Genomic DNA, 21591 nt, shown 5'->3' on the forward strand with positions numbered 1-21591 from the left:
TTTTCTCACAGCTCTGGAGGCTGCACGTTGGAGATCAAGGTGTCGGCAGGATTGATTTCTTCTGAGGCCTCTCTCCTTGGCTTGTAGACGAACACCTTCTCCCTGTGTCTTCACGTGGTCTTTCCTCTGTGCGTATCTGTGTCCAAATTTCCTCTTTTTTCAAGGACCTCTTCTTGCAAATTTCTTCTTCTTACAAGCCCAGAACTGGGATCGCTGGATCAGATGGTAGCTCTAGTTTTCGTTTTTTGCTGACCTTCCATACTGTTTTCCATAGTGGCTAAACAAAGTTACCTTCCCACTAACGGTTCATAAGGATTTTTGGGAAACGACACCAAAAGCACAGCAACCGAAGCAAAAATGAAACAAGTAGGGCTTCATCAAACTAAAACAGCTTCTGCACATCAAAAGAAGCACTCAGCAACATGAAAACGCAGCCCGTGACATGGGACAATGTATGCAAACCAAGTACTGGACAAGGGTTGATATCCAAAATGTATAAAGAACTCGTACAACTCGATAACCAACCAAACAAAACAAAAATCCGATTATAAAATGGGCAGAGGAACTTATCAGACATTTTTCCAAAGAAGGTGTACAAATGGCCAACAGTATATGAAAAGATGCTCAACGTCACTCATCACCAGGGAAACGCAGATCAAAACCACAGTGAGGTATCGCCTCACACCTGTTAGGATGGCCGTCAGCAAGAAGACAAGAGATAGCTGGCGAGGGTGCGGAGAAAACGGACCCTCTTGTAGCCCACCATTACGTGGAATTCTTAAACGTAAAAGCTGGAAAGAATCTTAAAGTTCACTGGGTTTAAGCAGCCATGCTTCACAGAGGGGAAAACTGAGGCCCACATGGGTTACAGTATTTGCTGAAATTCCCTCTCCTGATGTAGTAGCTTCAGGGGTAAGTGCAGGCTCCCCGACTCCTGATCAGGGCTCTTCTCTCGTGTCATGCTGCCACTCGGAATGACCCTCACCAAGGAATTAAAAAGACCTCATCTTGTATAGGATCATTACACACGGTTCTGACATCCTAGAAATGAACTAAAAAGACCTCATCTTGTATAGGATCGTTACACACGGTTCTGACATCCTAGAAATGAACTAAAAAGACCTCATCTTGTATAGGATCATTACACATGGTCCTGACATTCTAGAAATGGTTTGACAGGACAACTCATTGCATAGAGATTTCACAACTCTTTCCTCGTCTTTCAGGATCTGTCCTTACAAAGTCATATAGCCAAAAGGGTCTAGACTAGGATTAGATTATCCACCCAGGTTATTGCTGCTGCCGCACTGAAGAGCATAGCAGAAAAGCTTTTCTCTGGCTTACTGAAGTCGGGGTATTGATTTAGTTAGCTATGTACATTACAGAAGCCAAGAAACACTGCTTTTTGTTTCTGAACATTGGCTTCCACTAAATAACGCAACCCATAGCTTAGTGATAAGCATCTATTTTCATGGCAACCGAGAGAGCTGGGGGGAGGGGAATAGGCAAATCCAATTCAATTCGAGGCCCTTAGCCCAATCGTAAGTACTTTTACACAGCAAAGATATTGGTAGAATTTTCTAGACACTAAATATGAGAGCAAAGCCCCTAGGCTTGTACCAGAAAGAGGAGTTCTTAGTTAGAGGAGAAATTAAAGCTTAAAAAAAGTAGAAGGTATTTTTCCCTCTAACTTTTTTTTTTTCCAATGCCCCCCTTTTCTCTGAAAACTCCCTTTAGACAACTTAGAAAAGCAGAACTTCAAAAGTGAACAACTTGATTGTTCCTTGAACCAGTGGGTGGGTGACAGTCATGAGGAAGCCCTTAAAAAAGAAAAGCACTGCTTCCTCTGTTCTGTCCCGGGATTGAATCTTTGAATCCAGAGGAAGTGAGTTAATTCTCCCCTCCTGTTTCTTTTGGGTGGAGACTGCCCTGTGTGCGCCTGTGCGCCTGTGTGTATGGGGTTATCTTTTGTGTGCGCCTGTGTGTATGGGGTTATCTTTTGAAAGCATTGTCTTAGTTTAAATATTTTAGTTTAAATATTTAAAAGTGTGGAGATTTATAACATCAACCAATTAACTGCATGCGGTAACATTTGCCAAGTTGTTTTTTCCCTTTGTCATTTGAGAGGATTGATATTCTGATACTTCACTGAACCCAAGATGGGCATATTCTGTTTGTCCAACATTACAGACTTACCGTGTTTTCTTTTTCTGTGTAACTACTTTAAACTTTATCTCAGAGGTCCTCATTTCAGTTGGAACTTTTCATTGTTCTTGAAGGAATGCTCTATACATTTCCAACAGACGTGGAAGCAAAATAAGCCAACCCCAGAGCATAAATAACAATTTTATATCATGCCTACAATATACATCTGCACTCTGACACTTTAATGAATACTGTATACTTTTTGTGTAGGCTTTCTATACACTTACCCTCTGTGTGCAGATTGACACATTTGATTTGTTTTGTATCATCACAGTCATAACTCAGTTATCCTTTGAGTAATACTGACTCTTTTCACTTTACATAAACATACACATTTTGGCGTAGAGTTTAAAAATTTGCAAAACCGTTGCATCAAGTTTTTCACATTATAAGTTTAATCAATATGAACCAAATTGGCTAAATTAGTAATGAACACTTTTATTAGAGAATTGCTTATTTATATCCATACTGCACTTATCAGTCATAATAGTACTCTCTGTCAAAGCAATATTGCATTTCTTGGACAATTAAAAACATTCTGGTAGTAAAGAGGAACGTATTAAATGTGCTTTCTACTCTTAAAAGTTGGATAGAATAATGGAAAAAGATCTTTAGTGCTAATATTTTAGCCGGAATCTTGACATTATTGAAAGTAGATCTTTAAAATAAGAATGAAATCAGTGTTGACCAAAGCTGCCACATTCACTTCTGCAGATTATCCTCTATAAACCCCACAACCACCATGGGCAGTGGAGCTCGGGACCCACAAAGCCATGAGTCCCAGCAGGGGCTGTGTCTGCCCCAGAGAACGGATGTCCTTTTTTTCTGAAAAGCAAGTACCCTCTGCTTTACAAGCCATGTGTCCACAGGATAGCCTGGAGAGGGTCTTTTCCAGATTGACCCAGTTGAGGTGTTTGGGGAAGCAATGGCCCTGTTACTCGGGAAGGTTTCATGGATGGGTTGGGTTTCAAGAAAGACTGTTAGAAATGGTAAAGATTTATTATGTGAATCACAAGATGGAGAGTTTTGCCCGGGGAGGAGGGGCAGCAACGTAAGCATGGGGAGAAGTGCAAGGTCAAGGTCAGAGGAACATGACATGTGCAGCAGCCAGTGAGGAGACTAGATTGATTGGGACAAAATGTGCCTGTCTTTGATGAGTGGAGGATTAGATGCGAAAGGTGAGCGAAGGTCAGGTGGTGAGGATTCTGAGTGCAGGGAAAGGAATTTGGATTTTATCTTCCAGATGAGAAATCGCTCTAGGCATTTGTCCAAATCCATCCCGTGATCAGCGATAACTTATTTTAGGTAGATTAACCCAGGGTTATGCAGCAAAGAACAAAAGGAATAAGAAAGAGTAAAGGCAGGGAGACAAGGTTAGAGACTGCTAAATATAGTCCATTGTTTTCAGGGTCTGCCCTGTATCTGAGTAATGACGATGAAAAGGAAGAGCTGATATGATAGTTTTTTTAATTATAGCAAATGTTATCATTTTTACCTGATCTCTAGAAAGAATCCATACTTATTATAGAAAATGCTGAAAATATGGATAGATATAAGGAAGAAAATGGAAATCACCCATTCTCATTAAAACCATAGATGAACACTCCACATCTTAGGTGCTCTTGATTTTTCTTTGTTTTGTTTCAACGTATGTGTGTTGAAATCATGGTATAATAATGCTATGTTTACATAGCTTGGATTTCTTGTCATTTACTACATATTAGGCATTTCTTTTTTAATAAAAAAATCCTAGAAGACCTAATTTTTTATTTTATTTTGTTTTATTTTTGCGGTACGCGGGCCTCTCACTGTTGTGGCCTCTCCCGTTGCGGAGCACAGGCTCTGGACGCGCAGGCTCAGCGGCCATGGCTCACGGGCCCAGCCGCTCCGCGGCATGTGGGATCTTCCCGGACCGGGGCACGAACCCGCGTGCCCTGCATCGGCAGGCCGACTCTCAACCACTGCGCCACCAGGGAAGCCCAAGACCTCATTTTTTTAATTGCAGTATAGTTGATTTACAGTGTTGTGTTAATTTCTGCTGTACAGCAAAGTGATTCAGTAATACATATATGTACATCTTCTTTTTTCAGATTATTTTCTATTATAGTTTAATACGGGGTATCGAATAGAATTCCCTGTGCTATACAGTAGGTCCTTGTTGGTTAATCTATTTTAGATCTAATATCCTGTATCTGTTAATCCCGAACTCCTAATTTATCCTCCCCCTCCAGCCCGCTTTCCACTTTGGTAATCATAAGTTTGTTCTTTATGTCTCTGAGTCTGTTTCTCTTTTGTAAATAAGTTCATTTGTGTCATATTTTAGATTGCACATATAAGTGATGTCATGTGGTATTCGTCTTTCTCTTTCTGACTGACTTCACTCACTATGACCATCTCTAGGTCCGTCCATGTTGCCGCAAATGGCATTATTTCCTTCTTGTTTATGGCTGAGTAATATTCCATCGTATATAGGTACCACGTCTTCTCTATTCGTTCATCTCTCGATGGACATTTAGGTTGCTCCACATCTTGCTAGAGGGCCTCGTTTTTCATGCCGGTCCCACTATTTCAGTTTATGACTGCAGGGTCATTAACTATTCCACTATTGTAAATTTAGATTGTGACCAACTTTTTGTTATTATAAACGTTACTGTAATAAACGTCAGTCAATATAAATGTTTTATTCCATACTATTCCCTTTTCTTCTTCTGCAGATAAACAAATAGATAAATTTCAAAAACTAAGTGGAGCATTTGTTCCTGTATTTATTTTGCCTGTTTTGATTTCAGTTCTAATCTACCACTCCCCACTTTTAGTCCACTTTAAAAATTGGGGAAGGGAGGAGTGTGTTTCTTAACGGGCTTTTCCTGAAATCATTACCTCCTTTTGGTGCTTGCCTTTTAAAATGGTGCACTTTAATCCATCGCTCTGTACATGAGCATTTAGGTGGTTTTCAGCTTTTCTCCTTTCACCACTGTGATGAATTGATATTCATGTGCACATATTTTCATGTGCACAAATAAAAGGCTGTAACCTCAAAAGTGAACTACAGGGACATGGCACATATCCGTCTTCAACTTAGTATCCTGTGCACATCAGCTACATCAACTACAGTGATACCAATATACACTCACTTCTGCAGGCAGACCAGAAAAATTCCAATTTACCCACATCCTTGGCAATCCTTTCCTTTCAATGCTCGCCGATCTCCTGTAAGTGAAATAGTATCTCTTTTTTTGTATGTGAAATATCTCATTTTGGTTTGCATTTCTCTGATAACTAATGAATTTTTTAGCATGTTTTCATATGTCTAGTGGCCATTCAAGCTTCTTGTCTGGAATTTGTCCATTTTCTATTGAGTTTGTTTTTTTCCGTGTACTCTGTCCTGTGACAGGTATATGGTTTGCCAAGGTGTTCTCCCAGTGTCTGTATTTTAACTCTGTTTATTACAAAAAATTTAGGCAAATTTATCAAAGTTCTCTTTTATGGTTTGGGTGTTTTCTATCTTGATTAACAACTCCTTCTCCAACGTCAAAGGCTTTAGCTTTTCACTTATATATTTTTTTCTTATTCTTTTTGGGTTAATTACTTTACATTACATTTTTAATTCCTCTGACACACCTGGGAGTTCCCAGGTGATTTTCCAGAATGAGGAGGATAAAAAGTTGAAAACTTTGGTAAAAACTCTATTAAGGCTTCCGTTGTTAAGTCCATAACTGAACCATGGAGGCACCTTTGCCTACCATGGTTTGTGGTAACGCAAGTGAGTGTCTTGCCCATTGAAAATCTTTTCCCACAGAAACTCCGTCCAAGTTCATCTGCATGAAGTCTTGGCAAAGTAGTTTACTGCTCACTGGGGTTGAATACAGTTTCACTTCCAGGTGTTTTCGGCCTTAGTCTGCCTATCTAACCTCGTGCGTGAGTCCAGAAGGAACACGTCGTTTTTTTAAAAGCGGTTGCCGTCTGACACTGGATTCGTTTTACTTTCAGCAGTTGACGGAAACTGTGAGTCCTTCCGTGCTCCCCGCTGCAGCTTTGCCACTGGACCTGCTTAACAATGCTGTCACTGCGTTTAGCACCTTGGAAGACCTTATTCGGTATCTTGAACCAGATAGATGGCAGCTGGACTTAGAAGATCTCTACAGGCCCACATGGCAACTGCTGGGCAAGGCTTTTGTGTTTGGAAGAAAATCCAGAGGTAAGCTCTCTCTTCAGGTTAGCACCTCATTTAAGTTTCTTAGCAGCTAATGTTTCAGATTCTTCTGCCGTACCTTCTAATGAGGAGAGTTTAAAATTCTTCCCCAATGAAGTTTAAATAATCAACCTTCTTAACATTTGAGCATATTTACGTATTAAATAAGAATACATATAAAAGGAGGGTTTGGAAGATTAAAAGAGATGCTTTTGCTGAAAATTCCTGTTATTTCTTTAATTCAAAAATATCATTTTGATGAAGTCCTGTGCTACATTTCTCAAGAAACATTGCTTATTCAAACTTAATATTTGGGGTATATTGATTCAGAGATTCAAGAGAGATTATCATAGCTGCTAAACCAGGTTTAGGGCTAGAAAAGGGGAAAGCTCTATTAAAATCTGTATTCACCATGACCCCATGGGTCAGGATTATATCAATTTCCATTTCCTAAGCCTAGAAACTTTTCTAAATAATACGAAAAATAACAATGGCTCCCCAGAAAACAGAACTGTAGTTTCCAAGATAGAAGTCACTGTAAGAAAATAATGCTCTAAAGGAACTCACACCATGATAATTTTTTCTATGTAAATATGCTTCTGAAATGATCACTTTTGATTCTATGAGCACATCTCCCTTCAAGAGTGAAAGTGTTGATAATTAAACTTAATTTCACATGGTCAAGAGATTGGAGGTAATGTTAGCCGAATCTGTTCTCAGGTCAGGTAACTTTCCTCGTCACCCTAAACTTGGAAAGCATCCCTCTCAAACAGAAATGAAAATGTAACTGGGTAGTTATAAAGCCCTCAGACAATCTGTTTCAGTCTGTCAGAAACTTTGAAATCTACCCAGGGTCCCATTAGAGAACGGAGGACAGTCTGCAGAAAGTCTGTAGAAAGCACAGTGTTTAGTTAATTTGAGCGACTCACAGGGGCAGATTGCATCAGACTGGTCAGAAAGAAACCCGATTCCTGCCCTCTCCTGCTAAGAGTTGCAGCCCTTCTGATCAGGACTTAACATCTCAGCAGATCATGTTCGGACTTGCCCAGCACAGTGTTCTGCTGGACCAGCAGCCCTGGTTTCCTCTCAGGGATATTGGAAATCGCTGTTCACGTCCAGAGGCAGCTGAATCTTGTCCAGATGCTGAAAACGGTTACATATTTATAGGACATGATCGTGATAAATAACTCACCAACAACAACACTTCCCTGCCCTCCCACTTAGGAACGGGAAGATGAAGATTTGAAAGGCTGGCTGAAACGCCCCTGAATAGAGCCTTTGTTAGCAAATTCGAGGTAGATTATCCCGTGGATCCGTAAGAAGCAGAGGGAGTCAACCGGACTGAGCTCAGATCTAGTTTTTTGACAGCCGATGTTGGGATACGAGCCTGAAAATCTCCCCTCTAACCCTGCCTGTATGCCTGCACCTCTCACGTGGTGCTCAGTGAAGATTTGGCCGGAGGCTAGGGTGTGTTTAAAAGGCCCAGCGCTGAACCAGATCTCTCAAATATTCATTTAACACTTTCCAAATTGAATCCCTTTGCAGTTTGCCAAAACTATTAACTTTTTAAGTGTACAGTAAGTGTGAGCAAAGCAGTGTATATTTTTGGAACTCTACATAAACTAAAATGCAGGTGTGGGATAACATCTCTATAGACAAAACCAGCTCCCCCCCACAGGAGTCTTTCTACAAAGGAAGGAGGAGTAAAACATTTAAAAGCTTCTAATTAGAGATTGAGATAGATTTTCCACAGAATAAACATATCACAGCGTTACCACATTCATCTTAGCAAGACCACCCTCAGATTGCATTACGTTAATAGAATATCCTTGGGCTGAGTGTCTGAAAAAAATGAACACTGACAAAGTAAACTGTGATCGTAATTTTTTTCAATCAGTATTATTCTGTTTAGGAAAACTTGCAATATTTATGAATCTGAACAAGAAAACAGGCATTAGAAAACCAGTTTTTATTGACGACAGGCTTCAAATCTTCATTCTTTAGAAAGACAAGCTAATGCATGTATTGTCTTAGGAGGTTGTTACGAAAAGGAAATAAAGCATCTGAAGGCTAAGTTTACTTTACAGATATTTTGCAGAGGGAAACTTCCACATTATTACAGTTAAGCTATTAAAATGTATGTGTTGGTGTTCTACCCAATGTTTGGAGAATTTGTGACACCAGTCATAGTCACGTGACTTATTCTAATGATGCTTAGATGTGTTTGAAGCCCTAGAAGTAGGAAGCATAAATTTCAAATAACATATGCTAAATGTGAAGTCCTTACTTGTATTTTTAGCCCAGAGGGGACTGTGTTAATGTCTTTCCTTTTCTTTATTTTCCCTTTCTTCCTCTGGTTCAGCGTGTTCATTCATACCTTACTACTACAGAAAAGAAAAACCCATATTTTTTAAGTCAGGTTTAACTAGTACTTAAAAAGGGCTTTTGACTTTTGTGTCAAACATGATAGATGAGTGGAAGCTAAGTTGAAAGTCTGTTTAAATTTTCACATTGTAGCAGGTATCATAACTTGGTTCACTTGGGAAATCCATCTAACCTTTTATTGTGGTTAAGTAAACATTTTAAAGCTAACATATACAGACTCATTTTCTAGTTTCATGAACTAGTATGTTTAAAACTCTTTAAGGTAGATGAATATCCTTTGAAAGCTAAGAGTTCATTCACATTCTAAAGAAGGATAAATCTTAAAGAAGCATTAAAAACTCTGGCAACTGGCTTTTGTATGTGTCTGCCTGTTTTAGGCGTTCTCGCTCCTTGCCTAGATGTTAAGTTCTAGCGAAAAGATTCAAAGAAGCTCATATACAACTTGGACAGTGAAAGAGCGGTACGTGTATAGACATAGGTTAGGGTTCGGCAAAATGAAATGAGGTAAAATACGTGACATCATTTAACCTAATTATCTCATTAATTTTATTGGAGATAAGCTTCTCTTTAATGGTCCTCGAAAGAATGAACTCTTTTCCTCTTAAATATTTAAAAGCTTTACTGTCACAGGGTCATTTTTCAGATGAAAGGGAAATCTTTAGATATTCAAATAAAACAGTGATTTTCTCTTGAGTTGGAAAAAATAATTTCTAGCTGAATAAGATGTTGAAATGAGCATATTGAATTAGCATTTCCTCCGTGTTCCCCTTACTTGACCGAGGTTTTAGTCAACCATATGGTTTACGTGTGCTTATAATTGACAACTGCATTTGCATAAGCTGTAATATATTTCTTGAAAATACTTACATTGGCTTCCTTTGACATTTTAGAAAAACTTGACCACATACTCAAGAATAACCTAGCTAAGAAAACAAGCATTTGATTCTTAATTACCTTGTCACTTTAAAAGTATTTAAAAATGTTGGCATTTAATTTTTAAGGCTGGGTTATGTAGTGATTATTATTACCTGAAGCTATCTTTAACCAGAAAATATTATTTATAATGTTGCCAATATTACTGAAAGGTATTTAACCAGATTTAGTATAGTTTAGATAGTATTCCTAAATTTTAATAAAAACTTTGTTTTTGAAGGAAAAAAGCTCTGATGAATTATATGTTATTCAAAACTTCAATTTTATTGGAATTGCTTTGATTTGAATATTTCTAGGGGAAAAAAGGCAAAGCTGTAAAGCAGAAATTAAAATCATATTAGAATTGCTTATCCTAATAATTATCAGCTACTTCATATGTTATGTATAAGCTCATGTTAAACATGACGTGTTATTTTGATCTGATTTAACTGAGGCGGTATCATTCTATAGTTGATAACAATGGTTCTTTAGAACGTATTGCAACAGTCTAATGAAAGGACGTTTGGTTTGGTCTTCACATGGAGGCACTCTCTTAAAGAATAAACCACGGCATAGTTAACCAAGTTACTAAAAGAATAGAGACAGTGGTTATAAGTTAGTCATTTCTTCTGCCCTTCAGGAGAATAGACATCTGAAAAGGAGTCTAGTTAAGCTCAATTTCCAAGTCCAAAAATTTCTCAACGCGCCAGAAGCAGTGCTTTCCAGCAACTTCTGCTCCTTTCAAACGTGTCCTTTCCCGCACTCCGGTCTGCTCAGCCGTCTTCAGAAATTCATTTGCTTCATTTCCTTTCCACGCTCTATGATTCTTGTTGCCAGGAAGATTATGGAAGGTTCTGTCAACAAGTGTCTGTACGTTGTGTTTCATTCATCGCAGGAGCTTGTCATCCTTCTAAACATCGCATCTGTGTTTTCATCAAAGCTTTCCTTTTACATTCTATTCTTCCCTCCCACGCCCCCCTTGTTTACTTTTTTCCAAAGGTTAAAAGGTGTAGTCCCCTTTTTCTCTAGAAAGTTTCCTGTTTATAGCTGGTAACTCTTCTGTAGTCTCCATCCTCAGCACTGCACAATGCCGTCCCTTCATCCGTCCCTGGGTCACAAGGAAGCTCTGTTTGCCATAAGACGGAAAGCCCAGCCTGCGAGCTGCATCGCCCTAAGACCTAGTTAGATAATCGGGGTTCTTACTGGGGCGATTGTTCGGGAGATGTCTAGATTTCTGTATGAGAGCGAGAGCGCGAGGGCGCTTGGCGAAATCGCAAGGCTCAGAGCATGACCGCCTCTTCCTCTGCTCCCCTGTGTGCCGTGCAGTGCTGGGCCTGAACCTGCTCAAGGAAGAGGTGCGGCTCTATAGCTGCACGCCTCGCAACTTCTCCGTGTCCATCCGGGAGGAGCTCAAGAGGACCGACACCGTCTTCTGGCCGGGCTGTCTCCTGGTGAAGCGCTGCGGCGGGAACTGCGCGTGCTGCCTGCACACCTGCAGCGAGTGTCAGTGTGTCCCCAGCAAAGTCACCAAGAAGTATCACGAGGTACGGGCGGCCTTTCCCTTCCCGAAAGATGACAGACCAGCCTCTCTGAAGTGGATTTTGGTTTAGAAGGGAGATGTCGTCTTCACGAAAACCAGACCAGACAAAACCAAGGTTTACCAAAGAGCTCAAGTTTTCATTTATTATTATTATTATTTTAAATTTATTATTATTATTTTTTGGCTGCATTGGGTCCTCGTTGCTGCGCGCGGGCTTTCTCTAGTTGTGGTGAGCGGGGGCTACTCTTCGTTGTGGTGTGCGGGCTTCTCATTGTGGTGGCTTCTCTTGTTGTGGAGCATGGGCTCTAGGCACGTGGGCTTCAGTAGTTGTAGCGCACGGGCTCAGTAGTTGTGGCTTGTGGGCTCTAGAGTGCAGGCTCAGTAGTTGTGGCTCATGGACTCTAGAGCGCAGGCTCAGTAGTTGTGGCTCGTGCACTCCAGAGCGCAGGCTCAGTAGTTGTGGCTCACAGGCTCTAGAGTGCAGCCTCAGTAGTTGTGGCGCACGGGCTTCGTTGCTCCGTGGCATGTGGGATCTTCCAGGACCAGGGCTCAAACCCGTCCCCTGCATTGGCAGGCAGATTCTTAACCACTGTGCCACCAGGGAAATCCCTGTTTTTTAATTAGGACCTTGAACTCAGGAAACCAGACATCAAGGATTTAGAAAGCTTGTCCTCTGATAGCACATCATGGGTACTCAGTGGAGGTTTTCTGTCTCATACAAAAAAGAAACTGTTTTTCCAGGGAGGAAAATGGGTGAAACTTTTCACCTCTTCAAAATATGAAGGGAAAATATTTCAAAGACAAACTTGGAGGTAAATTATGGTCTATTTTGGAGAAAATAAAGATCTTTAATATTTATCTTTCCATTTGGGGCCATTTGGGCACATAAATTCCAAGGGACATATTCATAATTATACTTCCTGTTATTTCATCATTTATATCTTCCTCTTATTCATGGTGCCCCAAATAGTATGTTAAGCTTTTTATAGATCCTTCATCCTTCCCTTTATTCCATGGAATTAAGGAAAATACAATATGAAATGTTAGTAATTATTGTTTTTCAGAGCCTTGGGGACCTTAGAGTTTATATGTTTAAAATTTTCATTATCCCCGGTGATACCCAACCCCCTCCAGTCCTCCCCAGAAGCACGTGGCTTTCGTGCATCTGGAAGCGACCCCTTCCTGATGGCTCACCTTCAGTTTTTACAAAATGTCTTTTACAAACTTTAATTTTCACAAAACCAAACCAAAATCTACCTCCTGACTTCATTTGGATATGGCTTCATTCATTTTCACTTTTTTCTGCTAAATAAAAGAATAACACAAACTAAATACCCACTTAATAAAGGAAATGATTTTACCTGTGAGTGAAGACGTCGGTGAAACCCTAATCTGTTGGGTAATCTGAACAGGTAGCTGCGCTCACGTGACGTGGTTGCCCAGCTCTTCCGCAATATTGTGTTGGCAGGTGATTAAGTGGGAGAAAAGCACTGGATTCCAGACAAGGTGCCTGTTTCCCTCCTAGATCTACCATTAACTTGTAACCATCCACAGGACACTTAACCTTTGTAAAACATGTGCGAAATCTGATAATGTCTCAGGTTTTTCCTAAAGGGGTTATTCTCTGACAATTGTTAGATGGCAAGTTTTAGAAGATGACATCCAAACCTGGCAGTCTGGGATAAAAGTAGGACTGTTGACTGCCGTCCTCATAGTCCACTTTCGTTTCTGCACCACACACGTCTAAGGATCCTTGTGCTGGGAACGGGTGCACTCCTGTTCAGGAGGAGGTCCTCGGGAGCTTGCGGGAGCCCCAGCTCCGCTCTGCCCAGACGACGGCTTGTTGCGACTCTAAGAACTGGAAGTCTAGTCAAGGAAAAACCCTTATGGGGTAGTTTTGTTACCGAACCAGACTTGGGTCTGCTTGCTGGGGCAGTAAAGCTGCTGAACCAGGTCGTGGGGAGGAAAGTGCAGCATTCATTGCAGGTGCCAAGCAAGGAGACCAGGCAGCCAGTGCTCGAAAGACCCAAACTCCTCAACGGCTTTCAGGGACAGGTTTTTAAAGACAGGGAGGCGTGTGATCAGCTGGTGGACACTCTTCCGATTGGTTGGTGGTGAGGTCATCGGGAGTCCACATCATCAACCTTCTGGTTCCAACCGGTCTGGGATCTACATGCTTGTGGGCAGCATGCAGTTAACTTCTTCCATCTGGTGGCGGTTTCAGTATCTGCAAAACAGCTCAAGGGACCTGACTCAGAATATCGTCTGTAGCCCGTGAGGAGGAACTGAAGGTCCTTGACTTTGCTTAATGGCTAAACTGTTATTATTTTGTCTTGCCGTACTGTTTTCCTTTCTTTATGCGTTTTCTCATTTCTCTGATTAAATGACTAGAGTTTTTCCACAGACAAAAGACAGGCAGAGGACATGCGGCCGGGCGGGCGAGGAGGTCTGCTCTGGGAAGGCCTCTCAGGGTCCTGCTCAGTGACAGCCCTGAAGCACATGAAAGTTAAAAGGCCTTAAAGGGTCGGCAGATCTTAGAGTTGGTTGGCATAATGTGAAAGAATAGGGTGAGAGTAGGAATTAAGCTGGGGTGATCTCTCCCCACCTAAAATCATTTCATTTTGAACTTTCTAAAGCAGGGACTTACTAAGCAAAGTGTATCTGGGGACCTGATTTAGCCAACAAGTCTTGGGTTTATGACTCACCTTGCTACGACCTGTAAAACCCAGAGCATTTCTAAACAAGTTTATCAGATGCTGAATTGGTATCATGCTTCTGGGGCAGGCAGCTGAATCAGTCCTCAGATCAAGTGTATCCTCCCCCATCCTATACTTGTAAATTTCTTTTCCAATACCATTAGTTTTAGGTTTCTCCAGAAAGTTGCCCCAGAACGTGCAGTATCTGTTTTAAAGTCTGAGATAAAGTTCTTGTGTAGGGAAAGGCCATGGTCAGTGCTTGGCCACGCACTGACCTTCTTCCAGAATGGTATTGATTTAGCCTTCCAGTCTTCAGGTGGCGTTGATTATGTGTATTATCTGCATGTCCACAACTTCGGATGCTTATCTAATTGTACGACCGTGTAGTGCAAGTTTCCCACAAATATCTCTCGTGTGTGTGCAGAAAAATACATGGTTAGCTGTTCCACATTTCTCATAGATATCTCCAATCCAATCATCTCAGTTCTCTTCTATGGGAATTACAAATGTTTCTGTGATAGTTATTTTGTTACCCATCAAATTACCCTATGAAAAAAGGATTACTTGTTTGGTGTAATTCATGATTTCTGAGACCTAGATTTTTCTCAGTCTTATGTTTCGCAAGTTCTGAGTCTAGTACTACTCCTAAATAAGTGAAATTTTTTGCAAACATAATTCAAAGTAGTTCTTAAGTCATCGAAGACCATTACTCTGGGTCTAGAGATTTAACTCTTTCACAGTGAAGCCCATCTTGGGCTTTAATTCTTTTTGATGATCATTGCTCCAATTTTCAGTTTAAAGATTATCCCACTTCATGGACAAGGCAAAAGCAAAGATAGAGCTTAGGAGTTTTAATTTTTCTCTCTTCCATCCAGGTCTATTATACCAGCTTCCCTGCATATTAAGCTGACGTGTGTCCATTTGTATCACTACAAATATAACTGAGTTATTCCCTCTTTTGCTTTCCTTTAGCATTTTCCTTGAGTTTTGTTCAACCACTGTATCAAAAATAAGTTTGCAGACTTAAAATTCTCATAAAATATAATGATATTACTGTAGTAGTGTTTTGGTATAATATTATAGCATAATAGTATCATTAAGGTTGATTCTTTGTAGCAGTCACCAGATACTCTTTATTGGAGGCCATTCTAGCCAAAAACAAAAAATGTTTTTTCTTAATTTCCCCGTCTCCCAAATAGGAATTCTCAAAAAAGCAAGACAGGAGCCTTATATACGTATACACTTAGATGTTACCTCTTCCTTGAAACACTTTTGAGTTTCCTGCCAATCCCAGCGTAACTCATTCCTCCTCTGTGCATGTGTAGGACTTTAAAGGTATCTCTATAAGCTAACTTTTATTATTTCGTAATTATTATTTATTTGTATTTGTTTCTCCCAAATTGAGAACTCAGAGTAAAGATCCCATCACAGTGTAGCACTCAAGAGCGGGGACTCCAAGGCTGGGCATCCAGGGTTTGAATCTGACATTTGTTAGCTGTGTGACTTGGAGCAAATTACTTCGTCCCCTGGGCCTCGATTTCTCCATCTGTGAAGTGAGCCGTCACCCCTCGTGCCTTATTATGAATAAGACTTAGAACGAGGTGTGGCACATTTCAAGCCCTCAGTATACGCTAGCGATTGTCTCACTCACCTTCACTTCCTCCGTGTTCCTAGCCTCATTAAAGTACGGCAAATGATCAGTAAAGATTTAATGAATTTGCCCAGAGGTAGGAGGGTCTTCTCCTTCTGGCAAAAAGATCTATAGGAGACTCTGACAGAAGAAACATATTTGCTCCTTTTTTCCATTCTTAATCAGCATGATGAGTTTCACCTTGTTTATATCCTCGTCTATTTAGTTTCACTCCTTTCCTTAACACAATAGTGTTTTCTTGCTTAGATCTGTTTGTCTGGGGGAAATAAATACACCACTCAATTGCCTTATTCTAGTAGTGAGCCCCGTCACTCAGGTTCTATGCCGCCCAGAATTTTGGGCATCATTCCCGGATGGGTCTTTCTGTGCCCGATCTGTTCTGTCCGCAGTCTCTGGTTTTAGCTTTTCCCTGGATTGGTTTTTCATGGCCTCGTGATTTTAGTTTGAACCTCTTCCTCAACATTTGTGTGAGATGTGCTTCTACCTTGTTTCTTTTCTGTGTCATAAGCTATGTCCTAAAAACAAAATTCTCTAACATTATCTGGGACCTGCCGGTCATCTTCCAGGTCTCTCTTTGTCTCCCAAAGTCCAAACTTTCAAAGGGAATTGAGAGAGAAAACACTGATTATCACCCACCCCTCCACACCACGTACAAGACCTTAACGTCACTGGAACGTTAGGAGATTCTTCTGCTATTTGTAAACACCCACAGGTATCGGTGGATGAAGACTGGGCACGTGGGGGGGACGTTTATTTGGTGAACGCGTGTTGCGTCAGCACCACAGAGGAAGGAAAGGCTCTAGGATTGCCGCCTGGTGTCATCAACTGTCGGGACTGTGTATGGCGGCCTCTCTAACCATTACCCTTCATAGTTATTTTTCCCCTGCCAACTGGGAAAATGTATACAAGTGGACACAGGATTTAAAGACATTGTCTATGCCAGTATCGCAGTGTATCTCCACCCAACCTCATTCCAGAAGCCCTTTGTAGCGCGAGTGTGCTACTAAGGTATAGTGCCAGCATCTTACGAGAAGTTGGTTTTGACACCGCCTTATGTTGGTCAAAAACAAGAAATCAGTACCAACCCATGATCTATATTCAATACTCATTGGGTTCAGTTTCACATTAACATAATAGTCTTAGTCATTTTTATTCTGGAATTGTAAATGTAATAGAGAATCTTTACAAGTTTACTGTTTCTCATCGTTATCATAAGATTTTGCAGTTTATCTCTCTAGGAAGAAAGTTACTAAATAAATAGAGTGTATGACTAGTAATATTCTGAGTCTTGATGAAATTAGTATCCATCACTGCAACTTAATCATTTCTGTTTGGCAGAAGTACAGACACTGGCTGTGTCACTCATTCTCCCTAAGCTTCTGTTCACTCACATGTAAAATAGGGGTAATAACTGAAAATTACTTCATAGAATTCTTGTGAGTTAAAGTATGTAAAAACATTATTAGAGCGCCTGGCAACCCATAAGCGTTCAAAAAATGTTAGCTGATTAAAATTCGATATGACCACATACTCCAAATGAGGGACCATTCTCTGTTTTTCTTTTTTAAATCTTCAAGTAAGACAGTCATAAAACCTGACCTTTGCCTTTTTGGATTAATGAATATTTCCAGCAACGCTATCTTTTAGAAGTTGCTCTATGAGGTTGTCCGTGTCAGACCCAGAGAGCAGAGAAACTGGACAACTTCATATTATGCTGTGCTCGAGGCTTTGTTCATAAGCCAAAGCCACATAATTTCTAAAACTTTGCCATTTCTGTCATAAGACCTAAAATGTAATCATACACATTGAGTAGTTAGTTCTTATCAGATACGTCAGATAGTCTCTTATAGAGTACATAGCCGTGTCCTTCCGTCACAGTGTGAAAAGGGTGTGTTTAGTATCAGTGTCCGTTGTGCTATATTTCTGGTTAAGAATCTCAACCATCCAAACTGCAAATAACTTCATTTAATAGAGACATTCTTGTTATTATTGCCAAACCATCTACAGTGCACTAGGACCCAGCTGCAGAAAGTTAGCTGTGACCGAGGCTGATGTCTACGAAGTACATGTAATCCGTGTCATCAAGTTGATGGAGGACTTGACCTTTAGCCAAGGGCATTAATGAGTGGCATAATTGACTCAGACTCATCTGCAGACCATGTTTCTTTTCGCAGCATCGCAGTACTTGCCTGCCTTGCTTCAAGGATAAATATTTGCTAAGTGTGTGAATAAATGAATGAGTGAAAGAAACCAACAAACAGAAAAATGAATTGCGCATTCGTGGTTCCAAGACACCTAACGAAGGTGAAATTCTTTCTAATACAGTTAGGTGCGTAAAGGAAAGCGGGCATGGCATGGTGGGCCTTTCCATTTAAGGCCGGTTCTTTTTTTTTTTTTAGTTTATTAAAGTATAGTTGATTCACAACATTGTGTTAATTTCTGCTGTACAGCAAAGTGATTCAGTTATACACATATGTACGTTCTTTTTCGTATTCTTTTCCGTAATGGTTTATCCCAGGATACTGAATATAGTTCCCTGTGCTCTGCAGTAGGACCTTGGTGTCTATGCGTTCTATATGTAATAGTTGGCCTCTGCTAACCCCAGACTCCCACTCCCTCCCTCCCCCACCCCCTCCCCCTTGGCAACCACAAGTCCGTTCTCTATGTAAGGATTGTTCTTTATTCTGAGCGCCTCCTTCCAAATCGTTGGTATTAAAAGGTCCTTCCTTTCACACAGTGATGATGATCATTTGTGATTTGTCTGAGGGGTGGGGGAGTATGTTCATCCTGCCTTCAATAGTTAAAAATTAAAATGTGTAGGTCGCTGTTGGACCCCGAGATTCTGGTCTGAAATTGACCTTGTCCATGAAATCAGAAGTTGCAGACGTGGCCTGATTTTAAAGGTGGTTTCCATCGTTCCCTTTCAGGTCCTTCAGTTGAGACCCAAGACGGGCGTCCGGGGGCTGCATAAGTCGCTCACGGACGTGGCCCTGGAGCACCACGAAGAGTGTGACTGCGTGTGCAGGGGGAACCCCGGGGGATAACGCCTCGCGGTGGCTCAGGGCTGCCACTGCGACAGAGCTCGTGCCTTATCTCCATCCACAATCCCAGCTGGCTGTTGGTTCCAGGGCCCTTTCATCTTCAGGATTTACAGCGTGTTCTGAGAGAGGAGATACCACGCAGAAGTAGGGGTTGTGCAACGGCCCTTTGGAGGAGAGGCCCCACGACAGGAGAAAAGTCCTTGCCAGGGAGAGGATGAACCTTGTAGATTCCTAGTTAGTGGCAAAGTCCCCACGTGCGCCCTTGGCTGCCTGTGTGTCTCTCGTCTGGATGAGGCCTAGGTTCATGTCAGCACAGGAAACACTGCCCCTAAGCCCCCGGTTCTGTCGCCTTGCTTAACTCTAAAGCCCCTGCTCTGGGCCTACAGTCACAGAAATCTGGAATTGTTTCTCATTCACATGCATAAGCCAGAGTGTTCTGAGTTCTACCAACGTGGGTGTAAAAAAAGAACTGTGCTGCCATGAATTAAACTTGTGTCACGCTGATAGGAGAGACTGGATTTTCCCTATTTCTTACTCAGATTCCTGCCATTTAGAAGAACAGACCTCCATCCGCGGTTTGGAACAGACAAACCTGAGAAGAAGAGTGGCCTTATCTTCACTTTATAAGTTGGTTTATTTGTGTTATTGTGTACATTTTTATAGTCTCCTTTTGACATTATAACGGTTTGCTTTTCTAATCTTGTTAAATATATCTATTTTTACCAAAGGTATTTAATATTCTTTTTTATGACAACCTAGATCAACTATTTTTAGCTTGGTAAATTTTTCTAAACAGAATGGTTATAGCCAGAGGGACGAAGATGATATAAAATATTGTTGCTCTGACAAAAATACATGTATTTCCTTCTTGTATGGTGCTAGAGCTTAGATCAGTCTGCATTTTGAAATACTGACATGGGAAATGGATAGAGTTTGGTAAGTGGCAAAGACTCTCGGAAAATAAGTAAATATGTCATCTTCCACTCCCCTTATTGGAGATGCCGGCAAGAAGCAGCGTATTCCCGGAGGCATCCAGGAATTACTAACCCCTAACCCTTATTTTGGGAAAAGTGAGCCTAGCTCAGCAGAACAGAAAGCACCTTGAAGAAAGAGACCTGACAGCCTCCCGACAAAGCGTGCTCGGCTGTCCCGTAGGACCACATCCTATTTATTGTGATGCTCTGGTTGGATTGTCTTTAAACTCTGTTCCATACACTTGTATAAATACATGAATATTTTTATGTACAGAAGTATATCCTTTAACCGATTCACTTATTATACTCTTTGGCAATTAAAAAGAAAATCAGCCAGATCCTTTGCTTGTAAAATGCTTAATATTATGCCTAGGTGAAGTGGTGACTATTTGAATTCAAAATGTGTGGAATCACCAAATAAAACAACGCAGCTGTTTCGGGGAGAAACTGAGTGTGTGTTTGCAAGATTTGTCCCTTAAATGCCCAGAAAATAAAAGCGACAGACTTCTGTGTTACCACGATTTTTATTATGCAAAAGCTGCTATCCATTCAAAAGACAGGCAGAAAAGTGCCCATTTCTGGGGAGACTTTCCTGCCCCTGGACTCCAGTGCCTCTGCGCCGCAGTTTTCTTTTTCCCAGTCATCTTGATAGTGATTGCTGGCAAATTAAATTGCAGATGGCTTGGAGTTGCGTGTGGTTAATGAAATGCTTGATGATAGCTTGTATGGTAGTATGAAACTGACAGTGGGCGGGGATCCTGTAACTTTCCACTCTTGTCTTCATTTCCAGCGGCTGGTACTAGAGGGGCTGAGCCCAGGTCCATGTGGCGTGTGGCTTACGTGTGTGTGCAGTTTACACGGCACTCCTCCAGGTGGCAGCCTCAGTTTCAGAGGTAGATCTCTACGCAGGCTGGTATCTTCAACACCTGATCCCTGCCTTGGAACTTGCCCGGGAGCCATCTAGGTCCCAGACTCTTCTTCCAAGGCAATACCCTTTCCGGCACTTTTCCACCTGGCAGTCCTACCCTGCGCCCAACCACGTGGAAGACAAATAAAAAGTGAATATACGTGCTGTGTCTTATTGACTTATTTTCATAGTTTCGTTGCAGCCCCCTGGAGGCTGATTAGGTACAGCCCAGCTACTCCCCTGGAAGGTCTACGCTGCCTCTCCCTCTGGGCGGTCGACAACTCTCATTAGCACAGTCAAGAGGCTCTGAAATCTAAGAGCAGTGAGCGGTGGAACTGTGTTCAATCCAGCATTTCCAACTGGTTGTTTTTAATTTATTTTATTGAAGTATAGTTGATTTACAGTGGTGTGTTGGTTTCTGCTGTACTGCAGAGTGATTCAGTTATACGTACGTGTATCAGTACATTCTTTTTTGTATTATTTTCCATTATGGTTTATCCCAGGATATTGAACACAGTTCCCTGTGCTATACAGTAGGACCTTGTTGTTTATCCATCTTATATATAATAGTTTGCATCTGCTGACCCCAAACTCCCGATCCATCCCTCCCCTCCCCGCCTCCCCATTGGCAACCGCAAGTCTGTTCTCTATGTCTGTGAGTCTTCCTGTTTCGTGTGCTAGCACTCTCTATGGACCAATGGTTCCGGACTCATCTATTTCAATAATTTTTTTTTTTTTTTGCGGTACGCGGCCCTCTCACTGTTGTGGCCTCTCCCGTTGCGGAGCACAGGCTCCGGACGCACAGGCTCAGCAGCCATGGCTCACGGGCCCAGCCGCTCCGCGGCACGTGGGATCTTCCCGGACCAGGGCACGAACCCGTGTCCCCTGCATCGGCAGGCGGACTCTCAACCACTGCGCCACCAGGGAAGCCCTATTTCAATAATTTCCTCCTATGTGTATTAAAATGTTCATTATACACTTTTGCACTCTGCTTCAGAAAGCATTTGAACAGCCACCTACACCAAATCCAATTTCTTTAGTAACTCCTAAGGCATTATAGTAATTTTTATTCAGTTTAAATCTATATA

The 21591-nt window shown here is 41.4% G+C and overlaps 1 protein-coding gene across 3 annotated transcripts in view; it reads left to right on the forward strand.

The window, feature by feature from the left end:
- Positions 1 to 20623, forward strand: part of PDGFC (platelet derived growth factor C) — a 217851-nt gene extending 197228 nt beyond the window's left edge. For all 3 annotated transcript variants that reach the window (XM_030865766.3, XM_060299890.2, XM_060299889.2), the window contains 3 exons: positions 6196 to 6403; positions 11021 to 11238; positions 18509 to 20623. In XM_030865766.3, the coding sequence (XP_030721626.1) occupies positions 6196 to 6403; positions 11021 to 11238; positions 18509 to 18625 (543 nt within the window). In that variant the 3' untranslated portion in view covers positions 18626 to 20623. The remainder of the gene's footprint in view (positions 1 to 6195; positions 6404 to 11020; positions 11239 to 18508) is intronic.
- Positions 20624 to 21591: the final 968 nt, after the last annotated feature.

The sequence above is a fragment of the Globicephala melas genome, chromosome 5 (genome assembly GCF_963455315.2).
Source record: "Globicephala melas chromosome 5, mGloMel1.2, whole genome shotgun sequence".
NCBI classification, from domain to species: Eukaryota; Metazoa; Chordata; class Mammalia; order Artiodactyla; family Delphinidae; genus Globicephala; species Globicephala melas.